Source organism: Cebus imitator, unplaced genomic scaffold, assembly GCF_001604975.1.
Source record: "Cebus imitator isolate Cc_AM_T3 unplaced genomic scaffold, Cebus_imitator-1.0 Scaffold449, whole genome shotgun sequence".
In the NCBI taxonomy this organism is placed as follows: Eukaryota; Metazoa; Chordata; class Mammalia; order Primates; family Cebidae; genus Cebus; species Cebus imitator.
This window is the reverse complement of record NW_016107764.1, coordinates 1,262,924-1,279,199: the sequence shown is the minus strand read 5'-3', so window position 1 is coordinate 1,279,199 and position 16,276 is coordinate 1,262,924. Positions and strand designations below refer to the sequence as shown.

Sequence of the window (16,276 nt, the reverse complement as noted above, 5' to 3'; positions counted from 1 at the left end):
ACCAGGGTCAGGGCTCAGCGTGTCACCAGGGTCAGGGCTCAGCGTGTGTGACCAGGGTCAGGGCTCAGTGTGACCAGGGTCAGGGCTCAGCGTGTGACCATTGAGCCCTGACCCTGGTCAGTGTGTGATGTGAGGTGAAGGTCAAGGTTCAGCTGATGGCACGGGTTAGGGCCTGGGCTGTGGCCAGGGTTGGGGACCCGACTCTGAGGTCCAGGAGGGCTCCCCAGACACCTTCCTGACACCCTCTTCCAGGACCACCCTCGGGGAGCCCACCTGTACATCCCCAGGGGTGGGGCTGTAGTATGCCCTCCGGAAAATCTCGGTCATGTTCCTCAGGACGTCGATGGTGGACAGCAGGTCCCCGCTGTAGCTGGTCCCATCCTGGGAGATCTCCACCAGCGTCTGGATGACCTCCGAGACCCCTTCCCCTGGCAGCCCCCGCTGGGCCTTGGCCAGGTGCTCCCGGGTCTGCGGAAGACGCAGTGGGCGTGTGCCTTCGTCTCTGTGGGACACGTCCAGGCAGCCACCCAGGACCTCCCACACCTAGAGCCCTCTGCAGGGTCCCAGCCTGTGTGCCCGGGGTGGCTGGAGAGGGACTGGGAACCCCTGGCGCTGGGCCTCACCATCATCTGGATGTTTCTGTAGTCAATGGAAACGCAGCGGATGTAGGTAGGGGCCTCCCAGTAGGCAATGCCTTCCTCGTCCAGCTCACAGCGTCGCAGGATGAGTCCTGGGGAGACCTCCCCCTTCTCAGGTGGACACCCACTGACTGGCCCAGGAATCCCACCCTCGGCCCTGGCAGCAGACCCTCTGGATGGACCCTCTGGCCCCCAGAAGCAGGGACTCGCCCGTGGCCTCACGCCGAGGGCAGAGCCCATGCGGGGACCTCGTTCTCTTCACACATTTTGGGCCGCTGCCTGCCCCATGGACTCAGGACCTGGCGGGAGCTGAGCCTTCAGGGACCCCACTGCGTGGAGGTGGAGCTCTTGGCCAAGTAGGGGCTTCAGAGTTCAGCCACAGACTCCTTCGGAGCCCCGTCTAACCAACCCAGAGTCCTGGAGAGAGCAGGAACCCCGGCCCCCCGCCTGGCTGCATACACAGGGCTACAGGGGCCTCGGCCTGGCCCGGAGACACAGGGGCAGCCTTGGGGTGCCTCTGGCATTGAAGCAACAACAGTCTTAAACACGGCACACCCTGTGACGCAGAGCTCACTCCCAGGACATCAGAGAACGGAGACAGCTGAGTGTACACAGCGTGTCAACAGCTACCGGGAACTGTCGAGGCCCCGACACCTGAGAGCCGTGGGCCTGGATGCAGAACCTGGTTCAGAGGAGGACAAAAATGAGCAGCACCAGGTGACCCAGCCACACATGCAGGACAAAGGCCGGGGGGCGCGCCACGGTGCCACGTGCACACGGGGCATTCTGTCTCTCAGCATTTGCAATCTGCTACCAAGAACACTCCGTGTTCTGTCATCGGGAGAGCGAAGGTGGCAACACAGGTGGTCCCTGTTGCCGACCCCACACCTCCCGCAGCAGCTCCGAGCAGAGGAACCCCAGCGGCCCTCATCCTGCAGATGAGAACGCTGAGGCTCAGGGAGGTTGAGTCCATTTCTGAATGTCACACAGCAAACAAGGGCAGAGCCAGAGTTTGAGCCTGGGCTCCCAACCTCCCTGCCTGCGGCCTGTCAGACATAAAACACCCGCACTCCTATTAACAAGAGGGGCGAAGGAGGTCGCCCCAGGACAGCCAGCCCCTTCCCCACGAGCCTGCCCCTAGTGCAGGAGCCCCTTCCTCAGGAGCCTGCCTGCTTTCCCCATGCCCCCCAGGCACTCCCTGCTTAGGACTGGCATTCAACAGAGACCTCCTCTTCCTGTCCCTGCAGGCCCAGGGTACATGCATTCGCTTCCCTGTGCCTCAGTTTCCCAGCTATAAGTGGTGGCGCCTTCTTGGGCTGCTGAGGCTCCATGGCCGTCTTGTGTTAGGGCTGAGCACGGGGCTAGCCCCTAGTGAGTGAGTGCTCAGAACCGCGGATGCCGCAGAGTTCCCACCCGGTGCCCTGGGCTTGCCGCCCTATGGCCCCGCGACATCACATGTGGGCCATCTGGGCTCCCTGTCTGGGCCGCCTTCCTGTGCCGACAGTGCCTCACCACTGGCATCACCATGAGGACAGGATGGGAGCCCCACACACCACGTGCTCTACAGCCCTCACCTGTGGCGTTGCGGGGACACCGGACGGCAGCCACCTCTCCCGCTGGGGTCTCCTTCCAGATCACGGCACCAAAGTTGTCCTCATCACAGATCTCATGGGGCTCTGCCAAGGGGTGCAGCACAGGGGTTCAGGAAGGGGCACTGAGAGCCAGCAGCTGGCTCCAGAAGGCCCAGACCCGCAGGGTGCCTGGAGTGGGCATCACTATGAGGACAGGATGGAAGACCCCCATACGCCATGCGGGTGACAACCGAGACCAAGCCTGCCTGACCACTGTCAGCCCTCCCCAGAGCCCAGCCCAGCCCAGGCGGAAGGGGCCTCACCGGGACACCGCTGGGTGCCGCACTGCCGGTACTCATCATGCGGGCCCTGGCAGGCTGCTCCCCCGAAGAAGGGCCCGGAGCAGACACGCTCCCGTCGCTGGCTGCCGGCCCCACATGTGACGCTGCAGCTGCCCCACGATGCCCAGGCCTGCCACCTGCCGTCCACTGCGGGGCACGGGTGACCAGAAGGGCGGGGTCCAGGAGCCACAGTGACACGGGAACACAGAGACAGGGACCCACACAGAGCCGTGCGGCAGTGAGACGCAGGGACCCGGGTGTGGGGCAGGAAGTCAGGAGAAGGGAAATTCAGACCAGGAGGGGAGAAACCCGTCATCAGCTGGGTACAAAATAAAGTAAACACCCCACATGCAGCCGACCACACCCCCCATGTCCCATTGTGCACCCCACAACCCCACGGCCACCCCACACCCCACTTCCCCGACGGATGCCCCAATTCCCACTGTACACGTCACACCCCATTTCCCGACGGACACTCAATTCCCACTACACCCCACACTCCACTTCCCCCACAGACACCCCAATTCTCACTGTGCACCCCACACTCTACTTCCCCAACGGACACCCCAATTCCCACTGTGGACCCCACACTCCACTTACCCCACAGGCACCCCAATTCGCACTGTGCACCCCACACTCCGCTTCCCCCATGGGCACCCCAATTCCCACTGTGCACCCCACACTCCCCTCCCCCACGGGCACTCCAAGTCCCACTGTGCACCCCACTACCCCACAGCTACCCACACTCCACTTTCCCATGGATGCCGCAATTCTACTATGCACCCCGCTACCCCATGGCCACCCACCCTCCACTTCCCCCATGGACACCCCAAGTCCCTCTGTGCACTTCATTACCCCATGGCCACCCCACACTCCACTTTCTTCCATGGACACCCCACACTCTACTTCCCCCACAAACACCCAGACCCCACTGTGCACCCCACTCCCTTCTCAGTCACATGCCAGGGCCCACGGTCACTCCCACCCCACCGTGGGGCCTGTCTCCTCCCTAGAGGTTCCTGCTTGTGAGGTGCCCCCCACCCCCCGCCCGGCGCACCCCTGACCTGGGCACTGCTGCAGGAAGCAGTCTCGGGTCTCCACCCAGTGGCCCTGGCACTCAGCGCCCCCGTAGGAAGGCCCGTTGCACTCACGCGTGCGCTGCTGTCGGCCCTGGGAGCAGCTGGCGGAGCAGGCGCTCCAGCTCGACCACTCATTCCAGTTTCCATCCACTGCCCGGCCCGGGGGAGGAAGGAGACACGAAGTGGGCGTGAACACCCAGGACCCCAGTGCCGAGCTTGGGGTGTGGGTATGAGCACCCGGGGGGCTACTGCCTCACACCCAGCCTGGGACATGGGTGGGAACACGCTGGGGGCCGCCACCCACACCCAGCCTGGGACAGGGGTGGGAACACCCCTGGGGGCCGCCACCCACACCCAGCCTGGGACAGGGGTGGGAACACCCCTGGGGCCACCACCCACACCCAGCCTGGGACATGGGTGCAAACACACTGGGGCCACAACCCACACCCAGCCTGGAATGTGGCTGGGAATGCCCCAAGATCACACCTCAGCCTCCTTCCTGAGCCCGGTCTGAGATTCCAACCTCTGAGCACCCTGAGGTGGGTCTGGAGTGGGCAAAGCTGGGCTCCTGGGCCTGGCCAGCGACGAGCTGTGACTTCCCCTTTCTTCCCTTCCTCCCTGCCCCCGCGCCCTCTCTCTCACCTACCAGGGCATAGGGCGATGTTGCAGAACTTGGTTTGCTTCTCTGGACCCTCACAGGGGTTGCCCCCAAACTGTGGGGGCCTGCAGGTGCGCGTGCGATCCCGAAAGCCACGGCCACAGGTGCTGGAGCAGAGACTCCAGGGTGACCATTCATCCCAGGCACCATGCACTGCAGAGAGATGGAAAGCACTGCTGCCCTCTGCTGCCACCGCCCCTCCTGCCCTGGCCGCCCGCCGCCCTAGCCCCCCACTGCCCTGGCCCCCCACCACCCTGGCCGTCCACTGCCCTGGCACTCCGCTGCCCTGGCCCCCCACCGCACTGGCCCCCCGCCGCCTCAGACCCCGGCCGCCCCGGCCGCCCGCTGCCCCGGCCCCCCGCCGCCCCGGCCCCCCGCCGTCCCAGCCCAAGGCCCCACCCACCTGGGCACACAGCGGAGTTGTTGCACAGCCGCTGCTCGCGCAGGGGCCCGCTGCACTGCGTGCTGTAGGAGGAGGACACGCAGAAGCGCGTGCGGGTCTGCCAGCCCTCGCCGCAGGTGCTGGAGCACACGCTCCATGGGGACCACTCCTCAGCTGCTGGGTCACCTGCAGGCCCCACTACAGTGTCACAGGCCTGCTGCCATCGGGCTGCAGTCAGACCTCGGCCAGACCCCACAGTGGGAGGGCCGCCCTGCTGGGGAGCAGGCAGAGGGGCTGGGCAGAGCCCCTGGGCCTTCGAAGCAGGCTGACCTCAAGAACTGGCCATTTCCCCTATAAGGTTGGGAGCTCTGAGGGCCAGCCTGTGCCATCCCTGGGCCTCTGGGTTCTGGCCAGGGACAGGCCTCTTCACCTCACACCAGTTCCCCTAACGCCAGGCAGTCAGGAAACAAGAGTCCTGCACCTAAGGGGTTAGTCTAGTTATGGCATGTTATTCAACTCACTACTCATAACTAGTGGTGGTTGTTAACTTACAGTATTTTCCCAAAGCCCTAGTCCTGCCCAACCCCCTCCCGGCAGCTCACCAGTCTGGGGGGCCGGGAACCCAAAGTGCTGCAGCTCGTCCCCCAGCTCCTCGCGCCGCCGGGCATCTGTGGACCTCAGGGACTGGCTCCGGGAGCTGGTGCGCCCAGCGGCTGCAGGACGGGCTCAGGTCAGCGCAAGAGAAATGCTTTACCCCCGTCATCTCTCTCTGTGGCCACAGTGCTCTGAGCCCCCCGCACTGGGCCACCTGGCCGCCCTGGGCAGCTGGGAAGCCAGGAACCAGAGCGCCCAGTGTGGCACCAGTCCCCGTCTGGCCACGAGGGGTCCCTTCCTGTGGGTCCTGTCTCCCGCGCCCCGTGACCCCTTTCTCACTGCCTCCATCGCCCACAGGCTGGCGGTCACCTGCAGAGCGGCTGCTCTCCCCTGCCTGGCACCCCAACAGCGCCCCTGCCTCCCTCCCACAGCCCAGCTGATGTCCTGGGGCCCTCCCCAGGCGCCTGAGAGGAGCTCTTCTCCCCAGAAAAGTTCACCAAGGAAAAAGCAACCCAAATAATGACAGTCTCATTACAACGTGATTTAACTTTATGAAAACAGCTAAAAAATGCATGGGGCCATTAGAAAGCCTTATTAGACAAACATTCTGGAAGCAGCACCCAGCTGGGGCAGGCAAACTGGCTTGACCAAGGCTCCCACAGCCAGCCTTCCGCATGCCCTCCCAAGACCCCAATCCACAGACAGGAAGAAAACCCCATCTAGTCCCACGCAGCCTCAAGCACCACCCTCTTCGGGGTCCTAACCACTGCTCCTCTGGCTAGACCCCACCCCAACGGGCCAGTCCCGAGTTTTGGTCCCGCTTCTCAGAGCCCAGATCCACCCTATTCCCTTTCCTGCAGACCCCGCCCCTCCTTGGTTCCACCCCCAAGCCCCGCCCAGGCCTTGTACCTCCCCTAGGCCCCTCCCTCCACCGGCCCCTTCTGCTCGAGGCCCCACCCCTACTGGCCCCGCCTCTCCAGGGCCCCGCCTCTCCAGGGCCCCGCCCCCACTCCGCCCTCAAAGACCTCTCCTCTCCAGGGCCCCACCTTCGCACCTCCCTCATAGGCCCTGCCTCTACAGAGCTCCGCCCCCGCTCCTCCCTCATAGGCCCCGCCTCCCCAGGGCCCCGCCCCCCGCTCCGCCCTCAAAGACCCCTCCTCTCCAGGGCCCCACCTTCGCACCTCCCTCATAGGCCCTGACTCCACAGAACTCCGCCCCCGCTCCTCCCTCATAAACCCCGCCTCTCCAGGGCCCCGCCCCTCCCTCACAGGCCCCGCCTCTCCAGGGCCCCGCCCCCTCCCCGCCCTCAAAGACCCCTCCTCTCCAGGTCCCCACCCTCGCACCTCCCTCATAGGCCCTGCCTCTATAGAGCTCCACCCCCGCTCCTCCCTCATAGGCCCCGCCTCGCCAGGGCCCGGCCCCCGCAGGGCCAGCCTCCCCAGGGCCCCGCCCCGCCCCCACAGGCCCCGCCTCTCCAGGGCTCCGGCCCCGCCCCTCCCCACCGCACTCACGGCCGCAGGCTTCGCGGTTGCACTGGCGGCCCTCCTCCAGCACCCCTTCGCAGCTGCCGCCCTCCACGCCCTGCGCGGGCAGGCAGGTGCGCGTCCTCGTCTGCAGGCCTCCCCCGCAGTCTCGCGTGCATTCGCCCCACAGGGACCACAGCTTCCAGCCGCCTGCTGGTAAACCAGAGGGCGGGGATCAGGGCAGGGCAGGGGCTCGTGGCCTGGACAGGGTAAGTGTTGGGGTGTGAAGCCAGCCGAGGCCTGCCCGGCTGGGGAGGGACTGCAGTGGCGTGGAAGGCCTGGCTGGGGAGGATCTGGGGGTCCGGAGTCTCCCCAGCTCCCGGGTTCCCTTTGGAGAGCTTAGGTCACGCCTGAGCTGGAAGGGTCCCCATGTGCCAGCTGCAGCCAGGCAGGTTTGCAGCCTGCATGAAGAAGGGGTGACCTCGCCCACCCCGGGGCTGCCTCACAGCACAGCATCCCGCTGATGGGCAGAGGGTAGAGGGGCCTGGCCACCAAGGCTCCCTTTCCCCGCGTGCCTGGAAGCCATCCCCAGGCCCCATCCAGTTTCTGGCCAGGCCCTGCTCATCAGAGCCTGTTTCCACACAGGTTCAGTGGAGGGTCACCATCCTCATCACCAGGGCCAAGAACACTCTGGGCCGCCTGTGGTCCTGGAGCACTGGGTAGCCGTGGAGGGGTGGCCTCTGTGCTCGAAGCAGGAGAGGACCACTGTCGTCTGTGGGCCAGAGGGGCGGCAGCACTAGGAGGCCGGGAAGGAGCTGCAGCGTCCAGGCCTCCCGCCCAGCACTCTGGCCTCCACCTTCCTTTGGATGCCTGTGCGGATGCCTGGGCTCACGCACACCCAGTGCACCAGGGTCGGGTGACTTGGAAAGGGCATGCAGCCCTCACCAAGTGCCTGCCCCTGGCCTGGCCAAGGTGGCAAGGAGACAGCTGACAGCCCCCACGAAGGGACCCACCATGGAGCCGGGGCCATTGCCCCATGGTGCCACTGGGGAGCACTGAGGATCCGGCCACTCCACCCCGGGTACAGCAAGGGAGGCCCCAGGGGCAGCAATCAGGCCAAGGGCAGGCCACCCCCACCCACCAGAGGGCCCCAGGGCCTGTTGGAGCCTCAGGAAGGGGGCCCCACCTCCCTTGGTGCCAGCCGCCAGGTTTCCGTGGTGCCCCCCCCCACCATGGTCCAGGCTGTGACCTCTCAGGACTGACCAGTGGGAAGGCAAACAGCAGAACATGATTTGGAGGGGGCCGTGCGTGGGCATTGTCCTTTGGGTCAGAGTTGACTCCCAGGGACCCCTTTGATTTTCAGCAAACTCAGTGTCAAGGTGACTCGTCTGGCCAGTCCATCCCCCCATCCTCCTCTCCGCAAGCTTCCCTGCGCCTATGCCAGGAATGGCCAGCAGAGGGTGCCAGGGGCAAGGGGATGGGACGGAGCGGAGGGGCTTGACCCAACACAGCTGTGAGCAGAGCGTGCTCCTCCTTCTCCCTGCTGGGGTCCAGAGGGTGAGGGGGAGTCTTCCAGGCCCCCACACCTGCGGCAGAACCCTCTCCCTTCACTCACAGCCACCCTCCCACAGGTCCCAGAGAGGACAGCACCTGGCTGAGGGTGCACAGCAGCTGGGCTGCCTCCTCCACACAGCGCCTGGCCATGCAGCACAGGGGGTGTGGGGGACCAAGCACAGACTCCAGGGCGCTGGGACAGGACAGGGGGGTGCAGGGGACCAAGCATAGCCTCCAGGGTGCAGGGGCGGGACAGGGCGGCACCTGCCCCCAGCACAGGGACAGGTGGTGGCCCCTTCGTGGCTGCCTGGCCACATGCCCTAGCTCAGGACAAGGAGAGGAACCGGGACTTGAACTGGCGGTCAGATTCCAAACTCCCCCCACCGCCAGACTAAGGCCTCCCGCCAGGACTGAGTGACGGGGCCCAGGCGCTCCGGGCCTCAGTGGTCTCACCTGCTGAAGGCATCCCACCCCTGTTACTGAGTCAACAGTGCAGATGGTCCCTGAGAGGTGGGCCTGGCCATGGGTCGAGGTGGCGTGTCCCAGGGCGCCCCCTCACCGTCCCAGCCCAGCCCCCACGCGGAAGCCTGAGTGACGTGGAAACTGGCGGTGGGTGGGAGAGAGAGGGTGTCCAAGCCAGGCTCATCGGAGGATGCCACTTGGTTCCCATGGCAACTACTGCAGCGAGCAGCATTTCAGGATAGACCCAGGTTAGGCCTCAGCTGCCAAAACACCCACTCATTTCAGGGCTGGTTACCTTGGTGACCCAGGTGGTGAGGATGTGGTAGGGGGAGAAGGGGTGGGGGCACATCAGGAGAGGCTGTGGAGGGGGAACACTGACCCACCCTGCCTCCTCAAGCCAAGCCCTGAACCTGTTCACATACTGAGCCCTGACTTTGGACCCAAGCTGAACGCTGATGCAGGTCACAAGCTGACCCTGGTCGCATACTGAGTCTTGATCTTAGTCAACACACCGATTCCTGACCCTGGTCACATACTGAGCCTTGATCCTCAACACAGACTAACCTCTGATCCTGAGCAGAGGATTCCCGATCCCGTCATATACGGAGCCCTGATCCCAGCCACAGACTGATCCCCCGTCTCGGTCACACTCTTGCTACTAATGAATACTAAGAAAATGGTAGCTGCTATTTTTATTCTTGTTTTGTTTTTGATGCGTGTCCCCCCTCACATAGCTGACACTCAGTAACTGTCCCGTGAATGCATCAATGCCAGAGAGGGAATTAGCCGGGATGGAGCCCATGGGGTCTGCAGGGCAGGGCGCAGAGGTGTTCAAGCCACACTTTGCTGGGTGGCCGCAGTGTGTCTGAGCTGGGTGGGCTGTGAGGGGCAGCACAGGAGCAGTGAGCCGGTGGGGGGGTGGGCTGCCCCTCCAAGCCCGGAAAGAAGCCGCCTTTCTTCCCCCACTCAATGCCGGCTCTGTCTGGAAGCCTCATTTCCATCTCATTAAGGGGATGAATAGAGCCAGTTAACGGCCCCAGGCAGCCTGGCCACCCAGGGGAGAGGGTGCTTGATAAGGGGCCTCCTGGTGTCCTTCCCACCCTGGCACCCCAGACTGAAGGCTGTGAGCTCCCCAGATCCCGCACCCCACGTTGGCTGGGATGGGGGTGAAGGCGGTGTCCCTCCCTCCAGCTGGGCCTCCCCAGCTTCCGGGCTCTCCCCTAGAGGGGAGCTGTGCACTTCCACCCGCCGCCAGCAGAGGTCTCCCGAGTCCAGCAGGTCGGGCAGCACTGGGCTGGAGGGTCAGTTCTGCCATTCCCGCCCTGCTCTGCCAGGGCAACCCAGGCACCCACAGCATGCTCCAGGGACGACCCCAGCCCAGCCCAGGCTCCAAGTTAGGGTCTGTCCTGGGGCACCCAGACTCCTCCTCTGACACCTGGACCAGGCCCCCCTGCGGGGATGTGGAAGGGAGGGCCCTGGAGGGCAGCTGGGGCTCCCTATGGCCCACTTAGCCCACCTGCTGCCAGTAGCCCTACAGGATGGGCCCAAGGGCCGCCCCCCCTTCCTCCAGCCACAGAGGCGGGCACCAGTGGATCTCAGCATGGGGCTGAGAAGCCGAGCCCACCACCTGGCAGGCCACTTCCCAGGTGAGCCGAGAAGAGCAAGGAGCCTCCCCTAAACCTGTCAAGGTGCCATCTCCTTAATGCTCAGTGCGCGGGCCCTGCAAGCTGGTACTGTCCCGGCTTCAGCTCTCAGGAGGGACTGAGGCTCCCGGAGCCGGCCGAGTCCTGTTGCTTCCTTTTCTCAGTCAGGCAGGTGCTCCCTGGTCTGAGAACGGTGCCCTGTTTACAAGCCTGAAGGGTCAGGGCGTGTCCCGGCTGCCCGGGCCGGACCCCGGCTGTGTGCTGCAGCTCCATATCCATTCTCCCATCTTTCTGGGAAGCGGAACCCGACACAGGCCCTGACTCTCAGCCTCTCCTGCAGCCGGGCAGGCATGGGATGGCCCTGGCAGAGCAGAGGAGGTGCCAGGCTGAGGGCATAGCGGGCCCGGCACATCATTCCTGTGGGGCCCATCCTGCCATCCCCATCTGAAATGGGTGTTGTCTATGATGGGGACTGAGGCCTTCTTGTTTTCTAGATTTTTCTAAATTGGCCCTTGTGCAAAAAGAGTGGCTCCCTGTCCAAGCCAAAACACCCTGACAGTGGCGGCCTTGGCACCTCCCCAAGCCCCTCAGTGCTCCCCGTCACCCTGAGACTACCTGGGGTCCCAACCTCCACTCCAGTCCCGATTCCCCTGCAAATGCCAGCCCAGCTGTTGCCTCTCCCTCTTCCATGCTCACCCCAGAGAGGTCTCCAGATGCCTCTTCCCAAAACAACCAGGGCTCCCGGGGTACCCGGGGTTGGGGCTGAGCCTGACTCTGTCTCCAAGAGCCTCGGGAGTGAGTGTGGGGTCACTGCACAGCTGGGCCTGTGCTGGGCCTGACTCACCCAGGAGGCAGGGCAGGGACAGGGAGGTCACCCAGCTCCGTGGCCGGTCACAGCCCCTTGGCCAGCAGCACAGCCTCCCACACCTAACACCCCTGCGGGACCCAGGAGCCCAACGGAATGTGTGGGTTCACACTCCACAATCAGCTCTGGCCCAGCCTCCCATACCCACTCCCTGAGGGCACATGGAGGACACACACAGGGACACACACACACACAGGGACACACACACCAAGACACACAGACACACACACCACACACAGGGACACATACCACACACAGGGACACACACACAGGCACACGGGCACACACAGGGACACAGACTACACAGGGACACACACACAGGCACACACAGACACACACAGGAACACACACACCAAGACACACAGGCACACACACCACACAGGGACACACACCACACACAGGGACACACAGACAGCCACACGGACACACACAGGGACACAGAGACACACAGAGGGACACAGGGATACACACAGGGACACATGCAGGGACACACACAGGGACACACACAAGGACAAAGGGACACATGGACACACACATAGTGACACCCACACAGGGACACACAGGCACACACACCACACAGGGACACACAGACACACACATAGTGATATACACACAGGGACACATAGGGACACACAGGGACACACACAGAGGGACACAGAGGGACACAGGGACACACACAGGGACACACACAGAGAGACACAGGAACACACAGGGACACACATGCAGGGACACAAGGACACAGGGACATGGACACACATGGACACACAGGGACACACAGGGACACGCAGTGATACACATGGACATACAGATACACACAGGGACGCACACAGGGACACAGGTACACACAGTGACACACAGGGACACAGGAATACACACAGGGACATGCAGGGACACACAGGGACACACGCAGGGACACGCAAGGACACACACAGGGACACAGGAATACACACAGGGACATGCAGGGACACACAGGGACACATGCTGGGACACGCAAGGACACACACAGGGACACACACACTTGCTCCCAACCCCCAGGACACTGCTTTTTCATTATCTTCCATGTCGTTTCTGCAATAAAATTCTTTAATTAAAACATGAATATTTAAAACAACCCTTGAGAGAAGTGGCCCCATCTCACCCAAGGCAGAAAAATGCCGAGGGAGGCGGTGGTGAGGCAGAGATGAGGGCCGGAGAGAGCCGCAGAGAGCGGGGCCTGGCAGCCTGAGGGGCGCTGGGACGTGCAGCGGCGTGGGGCGGAGGGGAACAGTTGCTTGGCCTGAGGAGTGTTTGCAGAGTCTGACGCGTGATGTGGCCATGTGGCATTTGGACAGGCCGCGTGGGGGGGCAGGGCTGAAAATGGGCCACGGGCTGGCCTGGGCCGCCTGCTTGCTCCCGCACTTGGTCATCACTGCCTGCTAAGGACAGGGATGGATGGACAAGCCGGTCCCAGTGTCCCTGGGCCCACAGTGAGGGCACGAGGCTCCCTGGGCACATGGCTCAGTGGGCAGGATCTGGGGGTCGGGCCTGCCTCTGCTCAGCTGTGTGTCTTCTGAGTGGTCACCTGCCTCTCTGGACCTCATGCCACCCCATCCTTCACATGCACACGCATGCACACACGCTCACGTACACTCACACATTCACACATGTGCAACACACACGCACTCACATTCACACACATGCACGTGCACACACACACATTCACACACACATATGCACTCACACATTCTCACACATGCACACACATTCACACACATAAATGTGCATGCACACATGGGCAGTCATTCACACACATGCACATACATTCACATGCACGTGCACACACACGTGCACTCATTCAAGCATGAGCATATACATTCACACATGCACACACATTCACATATACACGTGCACACATACCTGCACTTACATTCACCCACATGCACGTACACACATGCCCGTGCACACACACATTCACTCATGCACACGTGCACACACATTCACACACATGCACACGTACACTAACATTCACACACCTGCACACTCATGCACACATTCACTCCTGCAGTCACACATGCACACACGTGCACACTCATTCACACACATGCACACTCACATGCACACATTCACAAACATGCACTCATGCAGTCACACATCCACTCACATTCACACATGTGCACTCACATGCACACGTGCATTCCACACATGCACACACTCATTCACACACGCACACACATGCACATTTGCACACACATTTACACAGTCACACACGCACTTGTATTCACACATGCACACACATGCAGATGTGCTCACATTCATACACGCACACATGCACTCACATTCACACATTCACATGCACACATGCACACACATTCACACATGCACACATTCACACACATGCACTCATGCAGTCACACATCTATTCACACATGTGCACTCACATGTACATGTGCATTCCACACATGCACACACACTCATTCACACATGCACACACATGCACACGTGCACACACATTCACACGTGCACACATTCACACACGCACTTGTATTCACACATGCACACACATGCAGATGTGCACACATACACAAACATTCACATGCACACGTACACATTCACACACATGCACACATTCACACATGCACGTGTGCACACACGTGCTCACATTCATATGCACGCACACACACATGCACTCATTCACACGCACACATGCATGCACACACGTGCTCACATTCACACACATGCATGCGTGAGTGCACACGTGCTCACATTCACACACATGCATGCACACACACATGCACCCACATTCACACACATTCATGCATGCATGTGCGCACACACACACAGCTCTGAGCAGAGCTCGCTGCAGAAGCCCCAGTGGTGCCACCCGGTGGTAACGTTAAATGACTCTGCCGTCAGCCTGCCACTTACAAGCTGTGACCCTGGCCGCTGCCTTGGCACACCTGTGCCTGGCTTCCTCCAGCAAGCATTGACAGAGTGCCTGCTGTGCCCTGGTACTGTTCTACATGCTGGGGGCATGTCAGGGAACCAGCAATGCCCGCTTTGTGCTGCTGACGTCCTGGCAGGAACAATCAGAAATGGACACAACAAATAAGGGGAATTCTGCAGTGTTGAGAGGTGAACACGCGTGCAGACACAGAGGCAGGATAAAGGGTCAGGGCGCGGGGCCGGAGCTGCTGCCATTTCAAACAGGACGGTCGGGGCCACCTGCACTGAAAGGTCACATCTGTGTGAGGTTCGGACGGCGGGAACCCCGTGGGCCTCTGGGGAAGACTGTTCCTGGCAGGGGGATCAGCCGTGCGGAGGCCTGAGGCAGAGGCGGCCTCCACGGGAGCTATCTCAAGGGCTGCTGAAATGCGGGTGCTGCCATCACAAAGTAAACACTCAGTAAATGGCTACTTCTAGCTTGCTTTTGCTCCCCTGGTCCTGGAAGCATCAGGGCCCTCTGGGCACAGGGCGTGGGCACTAGAGTCTGAACTGTCTCTGGGCCTGGGTGACCACGTTCCACCCCATCCTGTGCAAGATGACAAGCTCCCTGCTTCACGTTGCCGGCAGCCGAGTTGAGGTGCCCTCCAGCCGTCCTCTCACAAGGCCAGCGGCCCCTGCCCCACAGCCTTTACCTGTGTTCCGTCAGAGTCGCTGCACGGAGCCCAGCCTCGATACGCATGTTACATGCATAATTACTGCACATCTGTGCACACACACGTACCAGGCACCCACACTTACATGGGGGCACACATACCACACATACACATGAGCACATATGCAACACACGTATGCCATGCATACAAACACATACACATGCCATGCTCACACACACATGCATGAACACACGCACATACAACATACTTGCCTGAACGCACGTTGTGAACACACATCTTCCCACTTCCTTCCAAACATGCCCTTTCTCAGAATCGCTGGCACCCCCGAGCTGCTGGAACATCCCTGCCTCCCTCTCTGCTCCCGGAGCCCTCTAGAGTCCCCTGCCTAAGAATACATTAGGATATCGATATTTCATCATCAACAGCACTTCTACTTAGAAACACTTCACCCCAGTTCTCATTCCTCAGGGCAATCTAGGAAAGAAGGTATTTTTACTCCTCCTGTTTTAAAGATGAGGGGCCTGAGGGGATGAGAGAGCTGATAGAATTGGCCCAGGGACACAGGCGAGCCGGGTCAGGCTGGGATTTGAACCCAGGCCCCAGGGCTCTGCATATGTGGCTCACAAGCTATTTTCAAGCATCCGTTGCCCCATGCTGGCCCTGTGCTGGTGTTCCAGGTATCAGAGCTGCCCATTCATATGGCACTGCCAGCTGGCTGCCTCACAGGCGGCTCACGCCCAGATCTCCAGCTCTTCTCCCCTGCAACCCCCAGCCCCACTTCCCCAACTCAGCCAACATTCTCATTCCCGGTGGGACACCTGGGAGGGGTTCCCTGCCCAAGTCCACATCGTTCCATCAGTAAGTTGATCATCAGTGGCACCCCAGGCCCTCCTCTTCTGTCCCGCTGCTGCGGCATCCTGACCAGGCCAGCGGCCTGACCAGGCCAGCGGCAGCCCCTTCCGGAATCCTGCACCGGCCGCCAGCCTGTCCCAGGCTTCCCTTGGAGCTGACATCTGTTCCGCACTCACACCTCAATCATCTGGCCCTTCTGCCTAAAGCCCTGCTGAGGCCCTTGGGTTCAAGATAACATGAGATCTCCCACGGGAGGTCCGACCACCTTACACCACAGGGTGCCCGCGCTCAGTAGGTGCCCAGTGAGGAGTGAAGCATGGCGCTCCCTCCCACACCCGCGTCACACGGTGCCCCAGCCTCTCCACACGTCACATGTGTCTGTCCCGCCAGCTCTTTCCAGCAGGCTCCACGCTGCTCCCAGCACTATTGGGAATGGCAGGGCCGCTGCCCCCGATGCTGCTAACGAGCAGCTCTTTGGTGTTGGGAGTGATCTTGGGCTGGGCCTGATTCCCACCCTATCCAATCGGAGGGAAACACCCTCCAAGGCAGTTGGTATTCTGCCGACAAAGGAACCACGG

The 16,276-nt window shown here is 61.9% G+C and overlaps 1 protein-coding gene across 7 annotated transcripts in view; it reads right to left on the bottom strand.

The window, feature by feature from the left end:
• The window catches only part of ADGRB1 (adhesion G protein-coupled receptor B1), a 98,871-nt gene that overhangs the window by 66,620 nt on the left and 15,975 nt on the right, over positions 1–16,276 (bottom strand). For 4 of the 7 annotated variants that reach the window (XM_017511464.2, XM_017511467.2, XM_017511469.2 and 1 more), the window contains exons 3-11: positions 6,775–6,939; positions 5,272–5,382; positions 4,691–4,855; positions 4,276–4,440; positions 3,615–3,788; positions 2,533–2,697; positions 2,213–2,314; positions 624–730; positions 274–468 (exon numbers count right to left, since the gene is read on the bottom strand). In XM_017511464.2, coding sequence (XP_017366953.1) covers positions 274–468; positions 624–730; positions 2,213–2,314; positions 2,533–2,697; positions 3,615–3,788; positions 4,276–4,440; positions 4,691–4,855; positions 5,272–5,382; positions 6,775–6,939 — 1,349 coding nt within the window. The remainder of the gene's footprint in view (positions 1–273; positions 469–623; positions 731–2,212; positions 2,315–2,532; positions 2,698–3,614; positions 3,789–4,275; positions 4,441–4,690; positions 4,856–5,271; positions 5,383–6,774; positions 6,940–16,276) is intronic. The other 3 variants (XM_017511465.2, XM_017511471.2, XM_017511468.2) reach the window with 2 other exon arrangements.